Genomic DNA, 26,979 nt, shown 5'->3' with positions numbered 1-26,979 from the left:
GTTTATTTACGTCTTTTAAAATTTCCCTGCCAGGTGCGGTGGCTCACAGCTGTAATCCCAGTACTTTGGGAGGCTGAGGTGGACAGATCACCTGAGGTTGGGAGTTGGAGACCAACCTGACCAACATGGAGAAACCCTATCTGTACTAAAAATACAAAAAAAATTTCCACAGTGATGTTTGGTAATTTTAAGTAGAGAGATTTACATGTCTTTTGTTCAGTGTTTTATGTTTTCTGATGCTAGATAGAATTGGTTTTTAAAATTTTGTTTTTCTAGTATTTTCTGCCAGTATATACAAATACAGTGGACTTTTGTATATTAACTTTGTATCCTGCGACCTTCTTAAATTCACTTATTGCAATTTAGGTTCCTTAGGATTTTCTTTATAAACAGTCATATCTTCTGTACATAGAGCCAGCTTTTATTTCTTTTTAATTTCTATGCATTTCATTTCTCTTTTTTTCCTTGTTGAAATGGCTAGGATTTGTAGTAGTGTTGAATAGGAGTGGTGAACATTGGCATTCTTGCCTTTTTGTTGGTCTTTGGAGAATAGTGTTCAGTATTTCACTATTAAGCATATTAATTGCAGGGTTTTTATAGATACAAGTTGAAGAAGTTTCCTTATTAGTTTGCTGAGAATATTTATTTTTAATGGTGTTAAATTGTACCAGGTGTTTTTACTGTGGCTATTTCATGATAGGAGTTTTCTCCTAATACCGTAAAATACATTAATCGGTTTTGAATGTTAAACCAATCTTGTGTTCTTGGGTTAAACGTTGTCTAGTAATTGTATATTATCATTTTGATACATTATTAGAATTTATTTATTTTCTTTTATATAGAAACGAGGTTTCACCATGTTGGCCAGGATGGTCTTGATCTCTTGACCCCGTCTGTGATTCGCTCGCCTTGGCTTCCCAAAGTACTGGGATTACGGACATGAGCCACTGCACTCGGCCTAGAATTTCTTTTTAATTTATTTACTGACCTTTATGTCTCGCCATTTTTAGTGATTATTCTAGAGATTTTAATATATGTCTCTTTTTTCATAATCCGTTGAGAATTAATATTGAACCATTTTATGTAAAATATAGAAACTTGCGTTTCTACATTTGTCACTTCCTCTTGTTCTTTTGCAGTAATTGTCATATATATTACATCTACATATGCTATAAACTACACAATATATGTTACCATGCTTTAAAGAGTCATGTTTTAAGAAAATTAAGAGCATTTTTTTTTTTTTTTAGTGTAGGTTTGCTGGCAACACATTACATGATTTTTCTTTTATCTGAAAGTGGTTTTGTTTCACTTATATTCTTAAGAATATTTCTCTTGAAAATAACATTTTGTGTTGGCAGGCTTTTGTTTTTTCTTTTCAGCACTTTCAAAGATTTCATTTCACTGTCTTCTGGCCTTCATATTTTCTAATAAGTCAGGGGAAATTCAGCTCAGTGTTCCTATGAAAGTAATATGTCATTTTTCTCTAGCTGTTTTCTGCATTTTTTTCTTTTTTGTTAGTTTTCAGCAGTTCAGCTATAATTTGTGCCTAGGTGTGATTTTATTTAATGTTTGTTGAGCTTCTTGAATCCATACGTTTTTGTCTTTTACCAAATTTAGGAAATTATTTTCAATTATTTTTTTCTGTCCTATTCTTTCTCCTTAGGATTGGTTACATGTATTTTGATATTGTTCCAGGGACTCTTCCCCTCACACCTCTTTCTTTTTTTCTCTGTCCTTCAGATAAGTTCTGTTTTCATGTTACTATTCATTTTGCCATCTTCAGTCCGCCAGTAAGTACATCAGTAAATACTTATTTCATACAGTTTTCAGCTCCAAAATTTGTTTGGTTCTTGTCTTTGTTTGGGCTGCTGTTAACAAAACACCTTAGGCCGGATACAGCATACATTTATTGTTCACAGTTCTGGAGGCTGGAAAGCCCAAGATTAAAAGGCTCCAGCAGATTCAGTTTCTGATGAGAACTCTCTGCTTCACAGGCCGGGCGCGGTGGCTCAAGCCTGTAATCCCAGCACTTTGGGAGGCCGAGGCGGGTGGATCACGAGGTCAAGAGATCGAGACCATCCTGGTCAACATGGTGAAACCCCGTCTCTACTAATACAAAAAAAAAAAAATTAGCTGGGCACGGTGGCGCGTGTCTGTAATCCCAGCTACTCAGGAGGCTGAGGCAGGAGAATTGCCTGAACCCAGGAGGCGGAGATTGCGGTGAGCCGAGATCGCGCCATTGCGCTCCAGCCTGGGTATCAAGAGCGAAACTCCGTCTCAAAAAAAAAAAAAAAAAAAAAAAAAAAAAAAAAAAAAGAAAACACCTATGTGTTCTTAATGGCAAAAGGGGCAAATAAGCATTCTCAGGCCTCTTTTATAAGGGCAAAAATACCATTCCTGAGGGTGGAGCTCTCATGACCTCCCAGAGGCCCCACCTCATAATGTCACCACATTAGGGACTGGGTTTCAACGTAAGAATTTTGGGGGACACATACCATCAGGCCATAGTAGTTCCTTTTTACTGATTCTTTTTCTTTTCTGGAATTTCTTTTCATTCAAAGCAAGTGTATTTCTCCCTACATCTTATGCATTGTAACAGTAGCTTTTTAAAATTTTTTGTCTGCTAATTTTCACATCTGGATTGTCTCAAGGTCATTCCTGGTTTGTCCTTTCTCTTGAACATGGACATTTTTTGTTCCTTTTTTATGCCAGGTAATTGTGTCCTAGCACATTATGTATGGGTGATAGATTTTAAAACTCTGAATAGCATTTTTAAATCAGTAATGAATTTTAGTGATATATTTGTTCATTTTCTGTGCTGATTGTTTTCTTGTCCGTATGGGTCTTCTGTTTTCACTTGTCTCCTTGCTGCTAAAGTGTGTTCTCAGATAGTTCTTTTGTGACAGTCTGGATAGTAAACCATAGCTTTTATGTGTCTGGCAATATCTTATTTTTCTATCATTCTTGCTGCTTTACCTGGGAACTAAGTTCTAGGTAGACAGTTTCTTTACTTTCAATACTTTGAACGTATTGTACCATTGTTTTGCATCATCAGTTGTTGCTGGGGAGAAGTCTGCAGTCAGTTAATTGTCATTCCTAGCTAGGTAATCTGCTTTTCTTTCTGGTAGCTTTTAAGATTGTGCCTATGATTGATATTCTACAGCATTTCTTATGTATGACTTAATTTTTATCTTCCTCAGTATGTGATGTGTATTTTCAATTCAACAACATGTTTTTCAATTCTGGAAAATTATTATCTAAATTATCTCAGCAAATATTGGTATACCACTGTCCTTATATTTTAGTGATTGTTTTTCTCTTTTAGTATATTCCTGAATATACTTATGTTTTTTAAAAATCATACTAATTATACTATCCATTGAGTGATATCATCTAGAATGAATTCACGTTCCAGTCGTTTATTTTATTGGTCTTTTTCTTTTTTCTCATTTTTTTTCCCCACATGCATGTCGTGTCAGATTTGTTGGTCTTATGTTTTAGAATTTTGCCCTTGCAACCTTATTTTGATTGGGAAGTTTAGCATTTTTCTTATTTTGCTCATCTGTCTTTTTCTGTGCTTATTTTCTTTCTTATAGTTTTTACTTGCTTTTCAATTCATTAGCCCTAATTCAAAACTAGGTTTGTGTTAGAGTTTCGAGGTTCTTGCTTCAGCACGATATTGAAAGCATTGCAGATTCTGTCATGGATCCATTCAATAACTAACTGGTTTAGATCCTGGTCAAGAGGATTCTATTCTCTTTTTCCCCTTAAGTAGGCCACAATGTCAAATAAGCTCTAGCTTAGGCAACAGGTGACATCAGTATATTCTTAGCTTCCTTTCAAGAGGAGATGCCTATTCCAGCCTTTGGCTTTAAGCAGTAAGCATAGCTAGTACTCTTCTTGTGGAACATTTTTAGTCCTTGTTTACCCTGAGGAGGTGGCACTTTGAGCCATTATTGAGTGCTCATAGACTCAGAGCTTTGCAGGTTCACAGCTTATATCCCCATTCACAGCTTTGTGTTTCTTCTCATCTTTTCTTCTTGTGACTTACTCAGCCTTTTTAAATAAAATGTAATACATTTTATATTGTACTTGGAGCAAAGGGGCTGAATCAAAAAATACAAACTTAATGAGCCTTCTTGACTAGACATCTAGATGTTTCTTAATGTTTTGTCACTTTTGTCTCATTTGGCATATGCTCATAGTAGTAATATTGCTCTTGTGAATCTAATTAATTATGAGTTTTAATTTCTAATAGGGAAAACGCTGAGTTTTCTTTTTTAAAATTTTGTCTTGACGAAAATTATATATTTTTACACATGAACTTTGAAATCATTTTGTCAAGTTTTAAAACTTCTGTTGGAATATGTCTTGAAATGTAAATGTATGTATACATCATTTTAGAAAAGTTGTCCTCTTTTTTTTTTCCCACTCCTGGTCTGTCACTCAGGCTGGAGTACAGTGGTATGATCATGCATGGCTCACTGTAGCCTCAAACTCCTGGAGTCAAGCAATCCTCCTGCCTCAGCCTTCCATGTAGCTAGGACCACAGGTGTGCACCACCACACACAGGTGATAGTTTTGTTGTTGTTGTTGTTGTTGTTTGAGACGAGGTCTCCCAATGTTGCCCAGGCTGGTCTTGAATTCCTGGGCTCAAAAGATCCTCCTGCTTCAGTCTCCTAAAGTGCTGGGATTCTAGGTATGACTATGAGCCTCTGTGCCTATTTGAAAGATGGCCATTTCTATGCTCTCAAGTTACCTGGGCGTTTACTAAATCCATTTATATGCAGCTTTTAACATGTAATTTTGAGCTTTACTTGAGAACCTTATTCCTGTTTCAAGTTTTCTGTAGTTATTGTGACTGTCCAGCTGGCTATACTAGAAGAAATATTAAAATGTTCTTATATCTAGTCACTTTGTCAGAATACCTAAATTATTCTAAAAGGTTTAGCCAGATTCTGTGGTTTTCTATGTATATAGTCATACCAACTACAAATAAAGGGACTTTGATCTCTTTTAACATTTATACTAATCATTTAACTTTCTTATTTTATTAAGTTTTCTAAAGCCCCTAAAACAGTATTTAACAATTACAGGCATCTCTTTGTTCTTGATTTTAGTGGAAGTGTCTTCAGTGTATTTTGCTGGTGAATATCTTGCTTGCTATATTTGGGGGAAAGGTTTCATAGTTAAATAATTTCCTTTTATTTTTATTTTATTGGAGTTACTAGGAATGGTGGCTGAAATTTATTAAATGCCATTTAAAACCTTGATAACAATAATGGTCAATTAGCCTTTTAATAAACTAAATTGTTCTTTTATTTTGTTTTTCTGTTTTTGTTCATACTTAAAAGCGTATTATTTTATGTTTTCTTTCTTTGAATTGGTCTTATCAGGTTTTGTTATTAATGTTTTATAAGCATTTGAAAAATAACTGGATACCTTAATAATCTTTCCTTGTGTATTGTGTGGAGATTATTTTGTTCTAATTTTATAAATTGATGATAAAGAGCCCTCTGTTTAGGTAGATTTTGTCAATTTGCTCAGTTTTAGAAAGCCAGTATAGACGATACGTACCTTGTGGTAATTTTATTAAGATACTTTTATGTGAGTTTTAAATTGTTCCCAAATGTGAATCCATATTTCCTTTTTTTCCATGTGTGTATGTGTGGTCTAAATTTTTACTGTGCCCTTTGGGAAACACATTTGTTTCCTTATTTAACTTTTTTTTTTCCTCCACAGTTCCCTCTATGCTTTTTTTGTGAGAAATCCTAATCCCAAACATTTATCTGTAAATAAGTTGGAGAGATTTTTTATAGGTGTCAGTAGAGTGCATAGCTATATATTAATACTTTGTGTGTGTTTATGAATGAGTACCATGTGAGATTGCTGTGAAATCTGAGTATTATCGATGTTTAATATTGCCCTTTGTTATTACCTAATAAATTGTAATAAAATTTTTGTAGCTACCTTAGGAATTCCAACTTGGGCATGGTTCTGATATTGTTTGAGAGTGTTTGCTAACTTACACGTATATGACTATAATAATGTGGTTTTCTTCTCTCCTTCCGTCCCCCCACCCCCAAACAGTTACATGGGAATTGGTCTTTCTGCTCAAGGTGTGAACATGAATAGACTACCAGGTACACTTATAATTGAATCATAGTATTATGTCTTATGAGTAGCTCTTTCTTGTTAAAATTTTCAAGTAAGAAATTATAATATATAAAGATACTGATTTTCTGTGTTTTTAATCATAAATATCATGAATTTTAAGTGAAAGCTGAGTGTTTTGTTGTTGTTGTTTTTAAGGCAGAGTCTTGTGTTGACCAGGTTGGAGTGCAGTGGTGCAGTTTGAGCTCATTGCAACCTCTGCCTCCTGGATCAAGCGATTTTCCTGCCTCATCCTCCCAAGGAGCTGGGATTATAGGCATGCACCACCATGCCGGGCTAATTTTTGTATTTTTGGTAGAGATAGGGTTTTACCATGTTGACCAGGCTGGTCTGGAGCCCCTAACCTCAGGTGATCCACCTGCCTTGGCCTCCCAAAGTGCTAGGACTACAGGCGTGAGTCACATTGCCCAGCCCGCTGAGTGTTTTTTAATAAATTTAAATTTCACACTATTTAGCAAAACATATAGTATATATGTCATTTTTTATTGTATTTTGATATTTTTAAGGTTTAATACATAGTAGTATCAGCTACTTTCAATGTTTAATGTTGCTGTTTTTATTGGCTACCCATCACATTTTTGACTTTTAACCCATCTTTAGTTGTTTAATGTTCAGGAATATTGACTAATATTTAAAGTAAACTAAGGGAGAAATGAAGTGAGATGGCAGACCTGTTTCCCAATACCACTTATCAGAAGGAAGTGATTCTTGGATTATGTCTGCTAATACTCTGCTAATGTTAAAAATTAATTTTGGGGAGACTTTTTGAAGTGCAGAGCAAAACTGTCAATGTAAAACTACATGAAGTGCCTTAAAGAAACAAACCAAGCCAATGTAGTTGCATCTAATTGTAATCAGATGTGTTACCTTGGCATACTTTTCTTTGTACCCTTTTGCTTAAAATTATACTTGAAAGAGAGTTTGAGGTTTTTATTATTTGAAAACTTTTTGTAAAAGTAACTGATAAGGTAAAAATCTCTCAATGATGCTATAAACGTATCTGTAGTTTGGTAAGATCACACCTTGTTTGACTTTTATATTTGGATTACGGCATTGAGAAACTTGCAGTGATTGAATAGAGTGTAATCTTTTAGGTTATATAAAATGTATGTGTGTTCTTTAAATTAAAGCAAAATTATTTTGGCATATTAGCAAAAGGAATATGCATAGAAAATGTGTCCTCCTGTGGTTGTTGCATTTATGTTTGTTTTTTCTGGCTGGGGTTCTTTGTTTAATATTTGTTTTAGTGTTCTATATAGCTATTTCTCTTAATTTTGTAAACAGTATTTTAATGTAGAATAAATTATGTAGTGTTGAAAATTTAAATTACATTGGGAATTTCATCTTTATATTATCTTGTGCTGTTCTGATTTATCATAATCTTAGTGAGTAAATCTAGCACAGAGGAACCTTACTTTTTCATTGTAAATATGCCGGAACTTTCTCCTTAGGTTGGGATAAGCATTCATATGGTTACCATGGGGATGATGGACATTCGTTTTGTTCTTCTGGAACTGGACAACCTTATGGACCAACTTTCACAACTGGTGATGTCATTGGCTGTTGTGTTAATCTTATCAACAATACCTGCTTTTACACCAAGAATGGACATAGTTTAGGTACTGAGATAAGATATTGCATGTTAAATAACCAAATATTGTGATTATTATATTTCCAGGATGATAGTCATATTTATTATGTGATTCTTCTTTATAGATACATGACCCTGGAAATGGTTTCTTCCTTTTTCCCAGATAGAAGTTGAGGAAATGGTGAATATTTATATTCTGTGAAGGTCATCTGTATGATACATATGTGTATAGGAATTACTGTAGAAATAATCCCCACACGGAGATATTTATTCTAGAAATAGAAATGCCAAGAGTTTTCTGCTTTAAATAAAACGTTACACAATATAAGCTAATTATCTAGGTAACAGGTGCTAAGAAAAAGGGGCAGTCAGTTGTTAGGATCGCGTGGGTAATAGTAACAAAGGGAGGGAAAGTTTGATGCCACAAGCATATGAAAGGCATCAGTACGCTCAAAGGTCAGATCTGCTAACAAAAATGGCTAAAGTTGGTGACTACAAGTTTGTTCTATGGAAGGGAGCAGAATTAAACAATTAAGCAAACAATGACAAAACTTCTGAAAATAAAAGGTGGCTAATGAGAAATAAATAGGCTATGGAAAACCTGAAATCCATACATTGTAAGACATAGTAAATAAAGGTTTTCAGTGGACTATTCATGTACTCATAGCACTTCAAATTTAAAGTTGTTTGTGGTTGTTACAGTCCCTTTTCTTAGATTTTTTTTTAAAAACTATAGAAAATATAAAGTATGGTAACAACACTGATGGTTTTTGTTTAAAAAAAAAGATTTCACATTTTGCTGCTGGAAAAGTCTTTATCTGAAAGCAAATTATTTTTAATGAGGTAAAATGAAAGGAAGCATAAACTAAGTAACCTCTAGAAGGCAGAAATTACTTATAAATAGTATTTAGAAATTAGACTTAAAGTAGCTTGCTTAGACATGTAATAGATGTTCTTTAATATAACACAAAAGCTGTTTTTTCTGTTTTAATAGAAAATTCTGAATTTCTGGCTGCATTGACAATACTCTTTTTAGTGTTTCAATATATTATATAAAGTTTTTTTTATATTATATTCAGCTTAACATTTCTGATTACTGAAAGTCCTTCTGTATTATGTGACTTAACAGTTTTTCTCAAGTCCACAGGAGATTTTCTCACTAGTACAATAATGTTAAGGATCCCATGCAAATTATGTATATTTGTGTGTGATTTGATTGTTGTGTCCACCTGGTTTCCAAGAACAATATAGGCCCCTTGAATTTATTTGTTGTTGCTTTTCTGACCAATCATATAATATTAGTTGGCTTGACTGCTTAAAATGTTTGAAGTCTTCAATTCAAAGAAATCTGCTTTTAGGTATGAGCTTTGGCGCAAAAACCAAAGAATACATTTTTAAAAAACCATAATCTCTTTAACATAAACTTTTTAAACTTTCCAGAGAAGAAATTTCATTTTGGGATATAAGACAGTCCCAGGTGATATGATTTTATTTTTTCCCTGTTTTTTCACAAATATTTAAATTAAATTTTTCTCTTGGCTAAGAAAGCTATTTTTAAAATGTAAGGCGTGTCTTTAAAAAGGTGTACCTAATGATGGAGTAATGGAATTGCATTTTAATTTTTTTGTTGTTGTTTGAGATGGCGTGTCCTGTTGCCCAGACTGGAGTACAGTGGTGCGATGGTGGCTCCATGCAACCTCTGCCTCCCAGTTTCAAGCGATTCTCCTTCCTCACCCTCCTGAATAGCTGGGATTACAGGCATGCGCCATCTTACCCAGCTAATTTTTGTATTTTGTATTTTTAGTAGAGATGGGGTTTCATCATGTTGTCCAGGCTGGTCTGAACGTCTGTCCTCAAGTGATCCACCTGCTTCAGCCTTCCGAAGTGCTGGCATTACAGGCGTGAGCCACTGCACCCAGCCCATGTTTTAATTTTAAGTAAATCTAAATGTTTGGCATTATTCATTCTTAAAGTTAATAAATATTAAGCACATAGAGAGGTGGCATAACAGTGGTTAATAAGATTTCTTCAGTCAGACTTGGCCGAGTTTGACTCCTAGCTTATGCCATGTAACCATATGTAAGTTACTTAACATTTCTGTGCCTCAGTTTTCTCAGTTTGTCAAGTAGGATCACTGTAATACCTATTTCACTAAGGTTGTTAGAGTAAACTGAAATAGTATGTGCAGAGTTCTGGCATCTAGTGAATAATCATTAAATGTTATTTAGTATCATTGTTAAACCCTGGGCTAGGTTCCTGGGATCCACTGGTAAAACATAGGTAAGCAGAAATTACCTCTGTAGAACAGGAGTCTACAAGCTATGGCCAAGTTAGCCTCCAGTTTATTTTAAAATAGAGTTTCGTTAGAAACCAGCCACACCCACTTACATATTGTCTATGGTTGCTTTCCTGTTACGTTGGCAGAGTTGAGTATTTGTGATAAAGACCGTATGGCCTGGAAAGCAGAACATAATACTAGTCCTTTATGGGAAAGCTTTGCCTAACTCCGGTCTAGATTCCGGAGTCTTAGAAGATAAAATACTGTTACTATTTTCTTGTACTTCCTGAATGGATAATTTGTATCCAAAAGCTAATGCATCTTTAGTTTCTGTCTCATGGAAGATTTTCAGAATATATATTTGCTTACTATATAAAGAGAAATGGAAAGGTTTTGAGAAAATAAGAAATGTTGCAATATATAGGTTAACTTAATTTGATAATTTTTGACTTTGTTTTTTAAAATGTCGTTTTATTAAATATCATTTACCTATTGAAGATCTCTTTTCAAAAAGCCTGACAAACCAGGAAATCATGAATATAGAAAATTGCTTTCTGTGTAAAATTTAAATAGTTATGCCATCTTGTTAAAGTGGCATCTTTTCATGGTCTGATTGAGCAAAAACATGTTGTGATAACTGTATTTGGCAGTGTTAAAAAAATGTTAACCTTTGGAATTAATTTTGAATTTTTCATTAGAGTTTTTGGTAAAATGAAAATTTCAGTAATTACAGAAACAAAGGATTTTTGCTAAAAATAGAATATACAGTCTTCATTATAACTAGGCATCTTTGAGAAAAATAATTGATTAGCTTATTTTATGAAAAATATTAGAAATATGTATAGTTCTATGTAGTATATTAAAATAGTTCTCTCTTGCTTTCTGTATTCTTTTTACTTTTGTAAAAATTTGGAATAAACTTTATTTGGGCTGATAGTAGTCACTTGCCTTCTGTGTTATTAATGAATTTAAATGTAACGATAATGTTACACATGGGGAAAACAGGAACCCTAACTTTGCTTTCCTTTTGACAAGACACAATGAGTTTATCTGTTTTAAAAACTCGTAAAAACAAGGCTTTACTAACTACAAAGCATTATTTTTACACATTATTTTAAAAGTATAAAATTTAGATTGTCTTTTAACTTTATTACCTTAATTAACAGAGTTAGGTGTTTTCTGTTGGTATAGCACAGTCATAGAGGAATAAAACGTCAAGTGGGAAGAGACCTTAAAAATAATTTCATGGAAATCCCCTCATTTTTAAGATAGTGATCAAGACTGTAGAAGCAGTGGTGCTGGCTTGGTTTATTTTAATGTTTGTTTTAGACTGGAAGAATTGAGAGCAACTGACTCACCAGTACTGCTCCTCTCCCATTATTCTGGAGCTAGATCTTTTAAAATATATCTGTGAGGTCCTACAGAAATAATTCATCTTATTTTCAGCTAAGTTGTGTATTTGAATATTTGGAAGGAGGTCGTTAAATTGTCATGTTGGGTTGACAGTAGATTTATTCCAATGATATGTCCATTGTTCAAGTTGTATCTAGAACGTGACTGTGTTGAAATAACTGTCAAAGGGTATTCAAGAGAAATTCTCACTGTGTGTAATCCTTTATCCTTTGAAGGAGGAATTGTTTTTTCCCGTGAGTAAATCAGAAGTTAAAGAATTTACTTTCATAAGAAACATTTCTTAAAGAAGCAAAAATATACTGTATTTTCCCTTGTTCGTTTTTTATAACAGAAAAACTCTTTTCCTTCCACCTAAAATTATTTACAAGCTAAATCTAGATGATGATTGTTAAGCGATGAGGCTAGAAATTGCAACTTGGGGGTAAAAAATAAGCTGTAACTATTTTGCAAACAACTTTCTTAATGTGTTTTCTAATGTAGCTTTGAAGATATGTCTAAAACTATTTCAAAAATCCTTGAGACAGTGGCAACATCTCAGAAATAAAATTTGTGTATGACTAGCAAGGCTGATTATCATGAAGGGGGACAGCATTCACTCAGACATATATGTTAGTATTATTGATAAAAAATTACTCATGTTATTTTATATTTAGGCTTTAGTGTTTTTTCTTTTGCCATTTGTTTTGCTCTTTTTAGCTAGAAGTTCAGCTTGTCACTATAGTCTGCTTTGAAAAACAGCTCTAATGCTACTCTTTTTCTTTCTTTTTAGGTATTGCTTTCACTGACCTACCGGTAAGACTTTTTAAAAAGCAATTTTCCATTTTTAATTAAAGGAAGTACAAAGAAACTGAAACTGGGCATATTTAGGAAGTTTAGAATACGGTCTTACTGATATTTATTATGTTTTTATGCAAAGAAGAGATCTTTTCTCTAACCACCTTGGATATAGACCTTCAGAAATTAAGTTCCAGCTTGTGCTGGATTCATCGTATAAAGGGAAATAAATCAGAATTTATTCAAGTATCTTTTTAAATGTCACCATTCATCCATTTGAAATGTATTTCCTTGGACTCTTCAGCAGAGGGCTGTATAGCAATTCTAATTTATTTTTTCATCCAAGCTATATAGAGGCCTACCATGTGGCAGGTTAAGTGCTTGGAATATATAATTCAACAAAACAGGTAGTAACGGTCTCTGCCTTCTTGGACTTCATAGTAGTCAAGCTGTGAAAGTTAGATAATAAGCAGTACATGAAAAACAAGCAAATTAGAAAATACTTTAAGGGTGTTAAGTATCCTTTGGAAAGAAAGGGAAAAAAGAATTGGGAATACCAACAGTAGGACACAAGGTTGTACAAATTGCTCCCCTTTGCTCAAGGTGAGACTTGAGCTAAGGCTTTTGGAGGAGTGAGGGAGTCAGCCAAGTGGATATGTAGAGCGAGAGTTTTCCAGGCAGAGAGAAGTTAGGGAAAAGGTGCTCAGGCAGGAGCACACTTGGCTTGTTTGAAGCATGGCATGAAGTGTGGTAGAGAGGAGTGAGGAGGGCAGAGCATATGTAGTAGCAGATGATCAGAGATAATGATGGGGGGTTGGGGGTAAGCTATTAATAGATCGTTTAGACCTGGGCAAGCCATTGAGAGGGCTTGGACATTCACTCTGAGTGAAATACAAAGACGTTGCAGACTTTTGTTTGTCATGATATGACTTCACTTTTTACAGGATCACTGTGATTGCTCAGTTGAAAAATAGACAATATGGATGTAAGGGTAGAAGCAAGGAGACCTGTGAGGAGACTATTGCAGAAATTCAAGCAAGGGATGACAGTAACTTTCTTCAGTAGAAGTTTGATTCCATGTATCTTATTTACCAAACCCAAGGCAGTGTCAGTTGTAATCTGCATCATCTATGACACCAAGGGGGAAAAAACTAACAAACTATGATATAATGCCTCCCTTACCACTTAGTATGTTTATTTTATACTCACGGAACGATCTCTTAGGGTTATTTAAACATAGATGTTTAATCTGTGTCTCTTTTTAGATGTTACACACCTAAAAACGATGAGATAAGCAAAAATAAATTGATTAAGGTCCTTCATGTTCAGAGCCTGACCTTTTAAATCAGTTATTTTTAGAGTCTATGCTATGATTTTCTTTTGTCTCACTCTGTCACCCAGTTTGGAGTACAGTGGTGTGATCTTAGCTTACTGCAACCTTGGCTCACTGCAGCCTCTGCTGCCCAGGCTCAAGGAATCCCCCCGCCTCAGCCTCCCAAGTAACTGGGACCACGGGTGCACGCTGGCATGCCCGACTGATTTTTTGTATTTTTGGTAGAGACGGGTTTTCGCCAAGTTGCCCAGGCTGATGCCCATGATTTTCTATGTGATACTATCTTCTCTGCTATCAAGAACATTTTTTAAGATTTCTCTGTTATGTCTTTGGGATTTTCCTCCAATTTGCTGATTACATCGTGCACATTTGATGGTGTCACTTTCATGATAGTAATCGATATCATGAAAATGAAAATTTCATCAGGAAAAGCAATTCAGTCCCAAGAGTTTTTCAATGAGCTCATTCTTTAACAAATTTGCACCTGTGCAGGCAGTGACAGCTGTGTCACGACAGCTGCCTGACCATAGTAAGGTGTCATCAATTATAAAATGCATTCCAATTTTCAGAGATGCATTGACAGAGATGATGGAAGATTCAGAGGCAGTGAATAGATACCAAATCTATAGATTATTTATATCTTTTAAGAAAATCCTAGGAAAAAAAACCAGAATAAATCAAAATTATAATAGAAAATAATTTTAAGACAAGGAATATTTGAACCCTACCGATCAAAAGTACTCACCAAGAAGCATTATTTGGCTCTGGGAAACTGAGGTGGGAGAATTGCTTGAGGCCAAGAGTTCAACACCACTTTGGGCAATATAATGAGATCTCACCTCTTTAAAAATCCAACTCAAAACCAAGAGAATTGGCTGATGGATTGGATCTGAAAATTACATAAGGTCTGAGAATTGACCGTTGTACTTAGCAGAGTAGAGGTCATTGGTGACCTGGAGAAGAAAATTTCAGCAGTGTGTTGGAGAGAGACATCCTGATTGGAATGGATTTTAGGACGAGGTGAGTTATAGACCGTGGACAACTCTGGAGGACTTTGGCTACAATGAGGAGAAAAGAAATGGAGTAGGCTGGGTGCAGTGGCTCTCGGCTGTGATCACAGCATGTTGGGAGGCTGAGATGGCGGATCACAAGGTCAGGAGTTCAAGACCAGCCTGGCTAACATAGTGAAACCCTATCTCTACTAAAAATACAAAAATTAGTCGGACATGGTGGTGCGTGCCTGTAGTCCCAGCTACTCAGGAGGCTGAGGCAGGAGAGTCGCTTGAACCCGGGAGGTGGTGGTTGCAGTGAACTGAGATCACACCACTGCACTCCAACTTGGGCAACAAGAGTAACACTTCGTCTCAAAAAAAAAAAAGAAAAGGAAAAAAAGAAACAGAATAGTAGCCAGTGGTGGAAGTTGGGGCAGTAGACAAAAAAGGAGATTGAGCATGCTGATGAAAATTACTAGTACGCAAAAAAGTTGTTATATCATGGAAAGAGGTAGACAGGTGTGTGAGATAGATGAGGGGATGGGCTTTTGAGAAGAGCATTGTAGGGACAGGCAGAGTGTGTAGGTGCAGATTCTGGTTGGTGGATTGATTCGGTCTTTAACTGTTAAGAGACTGGTGAGAATGCTTTAAGTTTCATTTGGAGTTGGTTAAAGGGTTTAGTGGCTGGGTTTTGTTTTTGTTTTTGTTTTTTCCTGTGTTGTGGCACTAAGCATGTAAAACCAACTTGTCAGTGTGAGCTTTTGTTGTTGTTAGCTTTCATTTTCTTTTTCATAGATACAGTGGTGATCATTTGGGAAAAGCTTGGTTGGTTGTAGATGTGTTACTTTCTCTCCCACTTTGAATCAGCAGTTGCTCTCCCTCGGTTAACCAATGATGTGGAACTTCGTTATAACAGTGGTCAGGGTGGTGGTTTTAGGTTTCCTTTTAGTATAGTGTTTTTCATTTTTAATACTGTAAATCTTCTCGACGTCCACAGGCTTCATATCACTTTTCTACTTAGAGGAAAAAGTTAATCTTTCTCTTAAAGGAAGCATCAAGGAAATGTATATATCATATTTTCTGTACCTGTGATTTCTCACTAGCTACCTGTACCATTGACTCAAGAGAAAGTATATTTGCAGAAAAACCAGTTTATCTAGATTGTTCTGCACCTGTTATGGAACATAAGTGTTTATACAGCTTTGAAAACCTTAGATTTTTTTCAAAATAGTCTTTTTTTCCTTCAGCTTACCTCACCAGTTTGAAAAATGACATTAACTATAACTAATTCAGTTTGAGATTGGGTATATATTCCTTTAGTTTTGGTAGCTGTTCTCATTTTAAGTGATGCTATTTTCCAATTCTGGTCAGTGACTTGAAGTCTCCTTTTTATGGATACATTATTTGTATAGCATATTTTTTTAATTTTTTAAATTTATTTTTAAATGAGTCAGAGGAGGAAGGGGGGAAGAGAGAGAGAGTGAGAGAGAGAGACACACACACACACGCACGCACGCATGCACTCATGCAGGGGGTTGGGGGGCCGGAGAGAGAGAAATAGCTGTATGGTCATTTTTATTAGAAGAAATCTAATATAGACCAAAGCAGTGCTATTGAGAATATGAATTTACAGAGTGTACATTTAGCTTTTAAACAATTTCTAGATTGAAAATATCTTTTGCAAGTTAATAGAAATGTTTTCCTATTCTTTTCATAAAGGACCTATTCTGTCTATGTACTATTCTTACATAAGCTGGAGTAATTTTTTCAGATTTAGAAACATTTTTCTGGAAAACATTATTACATATAAATCTGTAGTGACGATGCGTCTGCCGAATGGATGAACCTTGAAAACATGCTGAATAAATCATTCATAGGCTGGATGCAGTGGCTCATGCCTGTAATCTTAGCAATTTGGGAGGCCAAGGTGGGCAGATTACCTCAGGTCGGGAGTTCAAGACCAGCCTTACCAACATGGAACCCTGTCTCTACTAAAAATACAAAATTAGCCGGGCGTGATGGCGCATGCCTGTAATCCCAGCTACTCGAGAGGCTGAGACAGGACAATCACTTGAACCCAGGAGGCAGAGGTTGCAGTGAGCCAACATCGCGCCATTGCACTCCAGTTTGGGCAACAAGAGCGAAACTCCAATTCAAAAGAAAAAAAAAGAAGCCAGTCATAAAAGATCACATATTTTGTAGTTCCATTTATGCAAAATGTCTAGAATGGGCAAATTCATAGAGTCAGAAAGTAGATTAGTGGTTGCCAGAGGTTAGGGGGGTTAGGGAAATGGGAATTGGCTGCTGATGGGTACTGGGTTTCTTTTTGAGGTGATGTGATTGTTAGACAGTTAAATTATGATCGTTGCACAGTTCTGTCAACACACTAAAAAATGTTGAAGCCTGTTGCTTTTTAAAATCTGTAATATAACAAGTTAAGGACTAGTCCTTAATCCTCTTCCCCCAAATTCTACAGTTGAATAAATGGTATAAAAATTATAGTTACTTTTCAGTGAGCCAAAACTGAATATTACTAAAAGTTTTTTTTAAAAATCTCCCTCAGAGTACAGAAGTACAGTATTAAATATTTAAATGAGAAATGTTTATATATACAGAAATGTATAAAAGAGAAGTTCTTCACAATCCCAGTCTCTTTGGCTATAATGTTTAACTTAAATATATATCTTTCTAAATACATACAAGCCAGTATGTTCATTTTTTAAATGTTTATATGAAAGATAAGGTCATTCTGTATACATTATGTTATACCTTGCTCTCTTCATTTAGTAATGTGTATAGGACATCTTTCTGTGTCCATATATACATTTTTCATTCTGTTCTTCCTGCTTTATGTTCTCTTATTGTATTAACATACTACCACAATTGATCAAGTATAAAATGTACTTTTTTTCATATTTTAATATTTCTGAAATGAGAATGCACTTTAGGGCCAGGTGTGGTGGCTCACACCTGTAATCCCAGCACTTTGGGAGGCTGAGGCAGGCGGATCACGAGGTTAAGAGTTCAAGACCAACCTGGCCAACATGGTGAAACCCTGTCTCTACTAAAAATACAAAAAATTAGCTGGGTGTGGTGGCTTGTGCCTGTAATCCCAGCTACTCTGGAGGCTGAGGCTGGAGAATTGCTTGAATCAAGAGGGTGTAGGTTGTCATGAGCAGAGATCAGGCTATTGCACTCCAGCCTGGGCAACAGAGGAAGACTCCGTCTCAAAAAAAAAAAAAAGAAAAAAAGAAAAAGACAATACACTTTAGAATCAGTGGCTGGTCAGAATTTAATTTGCATTGTGTTTTCCTAGGCATGAAATAGTGATATTTGTTGTTATTAGAATCTGAGATTTGATGAATGTGGTATAATATCACCTGTCTGTGGATATTTTAAAATTTTGTTTGCATTACAAATAATGCTACAGGATATGTCTTTGCACATACTTACTTTCTGTACGAATAAACTCTTTCAAGTGAAATTACTCTGTCGATTTTAATAGATTTTTCCACATTTCTTTATTAAAAGATTATGTCAGTTTACATTTCTGTGTGCAGTAGATGAGAAGGTTATTTTCCCAACCCTTATCAACATTGGTTATTCTCAGCCTTTCAAGTCTTAATCTGATGTTCAAAAAAGTTTTTAATCTTGCATTTTTAATTTAATTGATTATATTTTTAAGTGCACATTAAAAATCTGCACCTAAAAACTTGAGTGCAATTAAGCGTCTCTATATGCTGTCATTTTTATTTCTTCTACAAATTGCCTACATATTCATTGCCATTTTTAAGAATTTGAACTGGTAGACTTTGTCCTCCTGAAGTGTGAGAATGTTTTCTATATTTGGAATATACATTTTGCTGTATGCGTGGTACATTTTTTTTTCTAGAAAGTCATTTGTCTTTGTCATTTGTGGCATGTTTTGTCATAGGGAATTTTAAAGTTTTATCAGATAATTCATGAATGTTGATTGTCTTTGATAGTGTTGATAGAATTATTTTTCTAAATTTGTAAGACAATTTAGATGAGCAAATCATTTTAAAAGTGTCTTTATTTAGATAGTACTGAATATCATAATTGTAAACTTTGCTTAATGAACAGAATTGCCTTTCACTCTGTTGATTTCTTTATTGTTTTTGGCTTATATGCTTTTGTTTTAAAGTATCTCATAACTCTAGTGGGTTTTAAGGCAAAGAATACTATGCTAGAAGTAGAGAGATGTGAGTTCTTTTCTTTCAAGTGCTGCCATTAGCAAGCTCTGTGCTTTTAAATTGTTTCTGTAAAATCCTTCTCTTGTTTTCTTTTTTATTGAGACGGAGTCTCGCTCTGTCACCCAGGCTGGAGTGCAATCGCATGATCTGAGCCCACTGCAACCTCCGCCTTCTGGGTTCAAGCGATTCTCCTGCATTAGCGTCACAAGTAGCTGGGATTACAGGTGCCCGACACCACACCCAGCTAATTTTTGTATTTTTAGTAGAGATGGAGGGGGTTTCAGCCTGTTGGCCAGGATGGTCTTGATCACTTGACCTTGTGATCCGCCCACCTCAGCCTCCCAAAGTGCTGGGATTACAGGCGTGAGCCACCGTGCCCAGCCTATTTTTTTCTTTTTTTGAGTTGAAGTCTCGCTATTGTTGCCCAGGCTGGAGTACAGTAGTGTGATGTTGGCTTACTGCAACCTCTGCCTCCCAAATTCAAGTGATTCTTCTGCCTCAGCCTCCCAAGTAGCTGGGATTACAGGTGCACGCCACCACACTTCACTAATTTTTGTATTTTTAGTAGACAAGATTTCCCCATCTTGTTCAGGCTGGTCTTATACTCCTGACCTCAGGTCATCCACCCACCTCAGCCTCCCATGGTGCTGGGATTATAGGCATGAACCACCACACCTGGCCTTTTGTATAAAGTCTTTAGGTCTCCGTTTTCTCATTGGCAAAATGGGAACGCTGTACTGTCTCACCTGTTTTTAGCTTAAAAGTCTATAAACCTGTTAGGTTTGTAAGTCTGTAAACCTTTAGCTCTGTTGATTATTAAGAATCAGTACATTTGCATTCTTTGCTTTAACCATTTTTTCCATAATTCACTAGTACTTTGTTGATATTTTGACACAATATTTGTTTTGTTTCTTATTTGTTCTACTTGATCGAATAGTTGCTTTAAAACACATCCTCTTTAGCATTTTACTGTGAAATCTATTTAACATCTTATATTCACACAGAAATTATCCGCTCTTGATCTTTACCTTGTTTTGTACTGAAAATACTTGTTATAACTATTGAATCAAAGATATAAGGCATAAATACAGAAAACGAAAATATGGTAGGATTTGGAATTACAAGAGAAAAAAATCAGTCATGGATGTGGTATAGACAAACTTGTGTCTCAATTCCATTTCTGCCACTTGTTAGCAGAATGACCATGAGCAAGTTATTTAACCTTGAATCCTCATTTTCTCTATCTTTGTAGTAGAAATAATAAGAGTGACCTCACAGAATTATTATGATTAAACCCTGGCATTTAGTAGACACTCGGAAACTCATTCTCCCTTTAGATGTAATAACCAATTAGTGACACAGCCAAAAGAATGACTCCTCTATTTTTTTGTATACTTGAGGTTACCACCTTTTCATCTTGAGTAACCTTGAAATCCTGGAATGTACCTGAATGCATTTCTGAGTTTGGATATTTAAATTCATCCTTTTCCTCCCTTGAAATATGTACACTTGAGTTTTTTTAATTTTTTTATTTAATATAGAGAATCCCCACTCTTCATGGCACTGTGTTTTGCTTGTAGTTAAGGTCTTATCCCTTTCCCTTTGTAAAGCTAGGCATCCCAAATGTACAGAATGAAAATAGTAAATTTAAGCTATTACATGCCAGACTAGCTGAGATTGCACTTGTATGGTAACTAGCTTTAACATGCAGTTTATAGAAATGTATCATATATAAAATCTGGGATAAACCTGAGTTATATGTTTATATTTGAATTTCTATAACTACTATATGACATAATCTTTAGAACAAGAATTACATCTCTATATATTAGTAGCATAGCGCCACATGGTATAATACAACGTTGTCCCTGAATAAGTAAAATAGAGATCTTGGGTTGCTATGTTTTTTCTTGATGATTAAATTGCAGGAAGTGATTTTTTTCATCTAACATACAATGTATTTTTATTTTAGATCATTTGTTTTAGCCTTCTAATATTTTGATTGGAATTTTAAAATATAAAGTAAATTTATAGTTCTGCTCTTTTAAAGATAACATTAAAATAATATTAAATCTAACATAAAATGGATAGCTGTTTAATGAAATATGTTATCTTACAGCCAAATTTGTATCCTACCGTGGGGCTTCAGACACCAGGAGAAGTGGTTGATGCCAATTTTGGTCAACATCCTTTCGTGTTTGATATAGAAGACTATATGCGAGAGTGGAGAACCAAAATCCAGGCACAGATAGACCGATTTCCTATCGGAGATCGAGAAGGAGAATGGCAGACCATGATACAAAAGTAAGAGTAAAGAAATTTGAATTGACATTATTCAGAATATATTTTTTATGACATTTATTCTTTTGGTATTCATGGGAACTTTTTAATCAACTAATTTATATACTAATATCTCTATAATATTACTGATTTTAGTCTCTCAACAAAAAGTAATTTACTCCACTAAACAAAAACAATTGATAGCACACATATAGAATTGTATTTCTGTCTGAATTAATTTGATGGAGGAAATAAAATGATAGGTCATCTAGGCTAGGTTAATTCATTTGCTATTCTTAGTAATAGGATTTCTGTAGGTTACACAATTTAACTTTTAATAATGTTAATGCAAAAGATAAAGTTGAGAGATAATCTAGATTTTATAATTAGGATCTGTGGTTTTTGGACATGAACTTGGCCATGCCCAAGCTCTTAATATTTGAACTATCAGCGGTATAAGTATAGACTTAAAATTTTAATAAATACCATTAAATTTAAAAAGTCCTTTTCACTATTATAATCCAGGCCAAGAAAATAGCAGACTTTCAGATGCAATTGGTCTAACACATGTCATCTTAAATGTCCTTATAATTGCTTTGAATATTCTTAACTTTAAAATTGTCATAACATTTTGGGGGTATTTTGTTAGAAAAGGTAGTGATTAAGAGACATGATGATGACTGTGAAAGCACACTTCTTCCCTAGAACTACTATCATTTGTATTACAGAGCTTGGACACTAGTTTTTTTGTCCAGCTCAATTGAGAATAGACAACCCTGATGCAGAGTCCCGTGGTCACCATGAGCTGAAGCTAGGTTGGGTTGCTCTGGGGCCACATTGTTTTAATGCTCTCACTGAGTGTCATGGCAAGGTAGTAGAAAACATTGATTTTAATCTTACAGTTGGGATCCTCCCACCCACTTCTTCACTGAATTGATACCATGAACTCTTGAGAAGTCCGTTCCAAAAGGTCCCCTCCCTCTTAAATTAATTTGAACAATTGGATAAAATAAGATGCAGATTTGTTTCTTAGACATTTTTCCCTGCTTCCTCTCCACTTCTCCTCAGTCTCCTCCTGGTGAACTACTGCTTCGCACCATTTTCTAACTAGCCCTTAGTAGTGTCAGATGGAGGCAGGTTTAAGAGTTGAATGTTTGGATATAACAGATACTTGGGTTAATATTGTTGGATAACCAGTTTTTCTAACCACATTTTGTGGGTAGATACATGTTTTGACTACCTGGTACCTTTTTAAAAGATTCTTGTCTTGGAAATGTGTCACTTACATGTAAATCATATTTGATAAATCTCTTGGGCAAACCATAGTAATTGATTTAGACTAGAAGGCTGGTTCTTCCTTTAACTAGGCTTATAGAGATTGTTCTGGAAGTTCGCCTCTCTGGATTCACCTTAGTATTCTGTACTTACTTTGTGATCCCATCTCATTTAACTGGTGTGTAAAGAAAATTATCAAACTCTGGAACATTAACATTTAATCTTTTATTTTAAAGTTGATTATTTTACAGAATGCCAGCAATTACTGGGATAAGTCATATGATAAAAGCAAAATGGAAATTACGGTTAGTAGGGCTGAATAATAGGATAGGAAGGGACCTGGGGGTAATGAGAATCTAAGAATCAAAGAAAAGGTCACTTAATGTCATTGATTCTCAAGTAATATTTATTTTAGGAGAGTACTTTCAATATAGCATTTTCAGTTGTTATCTTTTTGAAAATACTACATGAATAGAACAAAATGATGTTTTTCAAAAGCTTACTTTAAAGGTGAGGTGCTTAACAACACCTTGTTTCAAGAAAATAGGTTCGTTTTTATAACACCAGAGTAGACCTTGTTTATGTAAATTGTAGTATGAAGCATGTATTCTCTTCACTAAAAGATGTATGTTTCTTCTTTTTTATTTTAAGAATGGTTTCCTCTTATTTAGTCCACCATGGGTACTGTGCCACAGCAGAGGCCTTTGCCAGATCTACAGACCAGACCGTTCTAGAAGAATTAGCTTCCATTAAGAATAGACAAAGTAAGGACACTGTGGTGCATGGCTAACATTTGTTTTGAGATTATAGATTGGGTTGCTTTAATTTTTAGAAATTTTATTTTTTAAATTTGATTTCAAGTATGTTTAAAATGGATGCCTCTGGATTTTATTTTCACTGACATTTTTGAAGATCAGCTTTAAAAATTCACATAGGTCTGTGTCAGAATTCTAATTCTAGAGAGATTTTGCAGAAATTTTTGTAAGGAATATCTTTACCATTTTTTTCTTAAAAGAATGTTTTCTTAAGCTTTCAGGAAAACATTTAATAAAAAGGGTTTTTTTTAATAAGTAGTTCTGATTAGTTGGAGGAGATAATATGTGAAAGAAAGGTAAATATCTTTGAATTTAAGTTGCTATCTAATATAAGATAGTATTGATCATAAGTATTTATTATTTAGATCCTAGTGCTGGCCTGTGTGGCCAAAGATAAAACAGGCCCTATAACAACAATGGCGGGTTAGCATAACTGTTCCATAGTTAGCCATCCTGAAATTGGTGCTGTATTCCATCAGGGTTGGTATGACTTGACAAGAGTATAGGGATGAAAACAAAACAGATGGATGAAATCAGTGGATGAAAATAACTGTTTCATAGATCAAATCTCTGTAATAGCACTAATTACATTGTGTTGTAGTTAATTGTGTGCTATCCTTTCCTACTATTTTAATAAGCTCTGTTGAACAGAGATCACTTACTCATTTTGTATCCTCATCATCTAATTTAACAAAGGTCAGATCAAGTGAATGCTCAATGAATCTCTGTTAAATTGGAATCTTATTCAAAAGCTAGCATTTTTTTAGTCTTTTGTTCAGAAAGTCATATTTGATAAGGCATTTTATTATCTCTTTAAAACATAGTCTTTTTAATCTCAGTGTTTGAAACTTCAGTATTGCATAATAGGTGTTATATATTACTTGTGTGTTTGTGATTTTTTTTTAAATTTGTGACAGTATGTGTTTTTCTAATTTTTTGGTATGTCTGAAATGTTTCCTGGATTGCCTAATGGAAACGATGTTAGAAAAAGAAATAGAAATTAATCATAATTTATTTGAAGATTTTTACTAACTCCCTTTTCTGAGGATCCACTAAGTTTATGTTTTACCTACTTTTGTAAAAGTTAATTGTTTGCTTTCTTTTACTGAATAGGAATTCAGAAATTGGTATTAGCAGGAAGAATGGGAGAAGCCATTGAAACAACACAACAGTTATACCCAAGTTTACTTGAAAGAAATCCTAATCTCCTTTTCACATTAAAGTGAGTTTGCATAATAAAATGCTATATTTGTGATATATTATAAATATTTGTCATATTTTATATAATAAAAGATATATTTCATGCTTTTGTAATTTTAATTTTCCCCCTTTTCAAATATATATAATTTTGTAATGTAGTACATTTAAGTAACAGGTTATGAAAAATACTTTTGTGTTAAGGACCATAAGCAAAAGATGTCCTTTGCTATGTATTTGGTCTTATCATTCTATTTTTATGTTTAAAAATGTGAAAATCTTCTTTAGAAGATGGATGTCTTATTTTTCCTGCTGAAAAGTAACTTACATTTAATCTCTGTGGCATTTAAAAAATCTTGGTAAAATATACATAAAATGTAACCATTTTTTACATTCACAACATTGTGCTCCAGAACTTCTCCATCTTTCCAAACTGAAACTCTATTAAAACACTAACCATCCATTCCTCCCGACTAGCCCTGGAAACCACCCTTCTACATTTTACCTCTATGAATATGACTACTCATATAAGTAGAATCAGAGTATTTGTTCTTTGTGACTGGCTTATTTTAGTTAGTGTAATAGCCTTAAGGTTCATCTTTATTGTAGCATATATCAGAATTTTCTTCCTTTTTTTTTTTTTTTTTTTTTCCAAAATGTAGAGACGGGGTTTCGCCATGTTGGCCAGGCTGGTCTCAAACTCCTGACCTCAGGTGATCCGCCCACATCGGCCTCCCAAAGTGCTGAGATTACAGTCATGAGCCACTGTGCCTGGCCAATTTTATTCCTATTGAAGGCTGAATTGTACTCCGTTGTTTGGATAATACTGCATTTTATTTATCCATTCACCCACTGATGGACACTTGGTTTGCTTCTGCCTCTTGGCTATTATGAATAATTCTGCTATCGTGTAGGTGTACAAATATCTAAGTCTCTGCATTTGATTTTTTTGGTTATATACCTAGAAGTGAATTTTCTGGATTATATGGTAATTCTGTGTTTTACAGCTTTTTAAAAAATAGCCATCCTGATTTGATAGTTTTAATTGGTTTTATGAATCTGTTATTTAAAAAATGAGATGTTATTGAGCTTCAGATTTCAACTCTTTAAGCAACAGGTATCCTTTGTAAGTCAAATGACAGAATTGTTTTGCTTTAGAGTAAGTAGAAGTTTAAATAAGGCCCATTTTGGTTAAGATGTTGGAAATGGGACGGGTAGGGGGAAAGGCTATACTTTACATGTATCATATATACATAAGATCATAGGCACAATTTGATTTACTACCAAGTGTAAAAGTTATTTTGATTAAATTACTTGTAGCTAAAGAAAATGGTGTTCATGTCTTCTTATAGGTAAACTTCCATTTAGTAAATCTTGATTAAAGGGGGTAATATTATTGTAGTATCTATTGCATTATACTCTTGTTTTTCTGGAAATTCTAAAATTCTAACCAATAAAGTATAGGACACCATATTTAATATTTTTAGCTTACTATCTAAAGACCAATCTTATTGATAAATAAAAGTTTAAAAAATATTTTTAGAAATCTGTTGCTATTAAGTAAACGAAAGGCCATTTGAAGATGATGTCTAAGTAAGTTTTTCTTTTCTCCTTTAGAGTACGTCAGTTTATAGAAATGGTGAATGGTACAGATAGTGAAGTACGATGTTTGGGAGGCCGAAGTCCAAAGTCTCAAGACAGTTATCCTGTTAGTCCTCGACCTTTTAGTAGTCCAAGTATGAGCCCCAGCCATGGAATGAATATCCACAATTTAGGTTCAGGCAAAGGAAGTACTGCACATTTTTCTGGTGAGATTTAATCTTTTGACACTATTTTTAGATTTTTCCTCTTCATAATCTTGAACCCTTTTCCTTTTTAAAATCTGTATGTTTCTTTTGTAGCTGTTTCAAATGTGTATACTTAAGATTTTCCAAGTGAAAAATTGTAGGTTCAGATTCACATGTTCTCAGTACCAGGAAGTAACTTGAAGAACAGTTGTTTCTGAGAGTAGGTTATTAGCAGACCTTCATAAATGAAAGTAAGCATTCAAAATGAGTAGTCATTGAAATTGTATTATTGATGTTTAATAGTGTGAAAAGGTAATTGTGTGTTTTAATAAAATATAAATTTGAAGGCAATCTGGCTGTGATACCTGATTACCACCCTTAGCTGGACTGCCCCTGCCTCCCTCCCCTCCCCGTACCCTCAACCTTTCCCAACCAAGCCTTTTGCAAAAGTCAGCTCTGCCTAGTTCGTTTTCTCCTATCCATTTTTTGGCTCACCAGTCTTACTCTCTGTGACTTTGGGTGTTCTCTTAATTAAAACTCTTCCCCTTTCTTGACTTTTGTGACAGGTTTTGTGGTTTTGTTTTTGTTTTTTCTTTAAAGAGATGGAGTCTGGCAGTGTTTCTAAGGCTGTTCTCAAACTCCTGGCCTCAAGTGCTCCTCCTGCCTCAGCCTACCAAATTGCTAAGCTTACAGGCGTGAGCCACCATGCCTAGCAACAGATTTATTTCTGATGCTTCTCAGTCTTCTGTTTACCCAGCTCTTTAATTCTGCATTTCCCAAGATGTTATCTTTGTACATTTAACATTCTTAAACTAGTCAGATAGTGTTTCCTTTCCTTTCATGAAGTAACACC

General features: G+C 34.6%; 1 protein-coding gene across 1 annotated transcript in view; it reads left to right on the top strand.

The window, feature by feature from the left end:
* RANBP9 (RAN binding protein 9) overlaps nucleotides 1-26,979 on the top strand; it is a 106,095-nt gene that overhangs the window by 58,502 nt on the left and 20,614 nt on the right. The window contains exons 3-9 of the mRNA XM_012476547.3: nucleotides 6,094-6,146; nucleotides 7,629-7,796; nucleotides 12,229-12,251; nucleotides 20,892-21,076; nucleotides 22,979-23,091; nucleotides 24,256-24,364; nucleotides 25,957-26,147. Of these exons, the coding sequence (XP_012331970.3) occupies nucleotides 6,094-6,146; nucleotides 7,629-7,796; nucleotides 12,229-12,251; nucleotides 20,892-21,076; nucleotides 22,979-23,091; nucleotides 24,256-24,364; nucleotides 25,957-26,147 (842 nt within the window). The remainder of the gene's footprint in view (nucleotides 1-6,093; nucleotides 6,147-7,628; nucleotides 7,797-12,228; nucleotides 12,252-20,891; nucleotides 21,077-22,978; nucleotides 23,092-24,255; nucleotides 24,365-25,956; nucleotides 26,148-26,979) is intronic.

The sequence above is a fragment of the Aotus nancymaae genome, unplaced genomic scaffold (assembly GCF_030222135.1).
Source record: "Aotus nancymaae isolate 86718 unplaced genomic scaffold, 86718_ANA_hifiasm-v0.15.2.pri h1tg000051l, whole genome shotgun sequence".
NCBI classification, from domain to species: Eukaryota; Metazoa; Chordata; class Mammalia; order Primates; family Aotidae; genus Aotus; species Aotus nancymaae.
The sequence above is the reverse complement of the archived record's forward strand: the minus strand, read 5'-3'. Positions and strand labels throughout refer to the sequence as shown.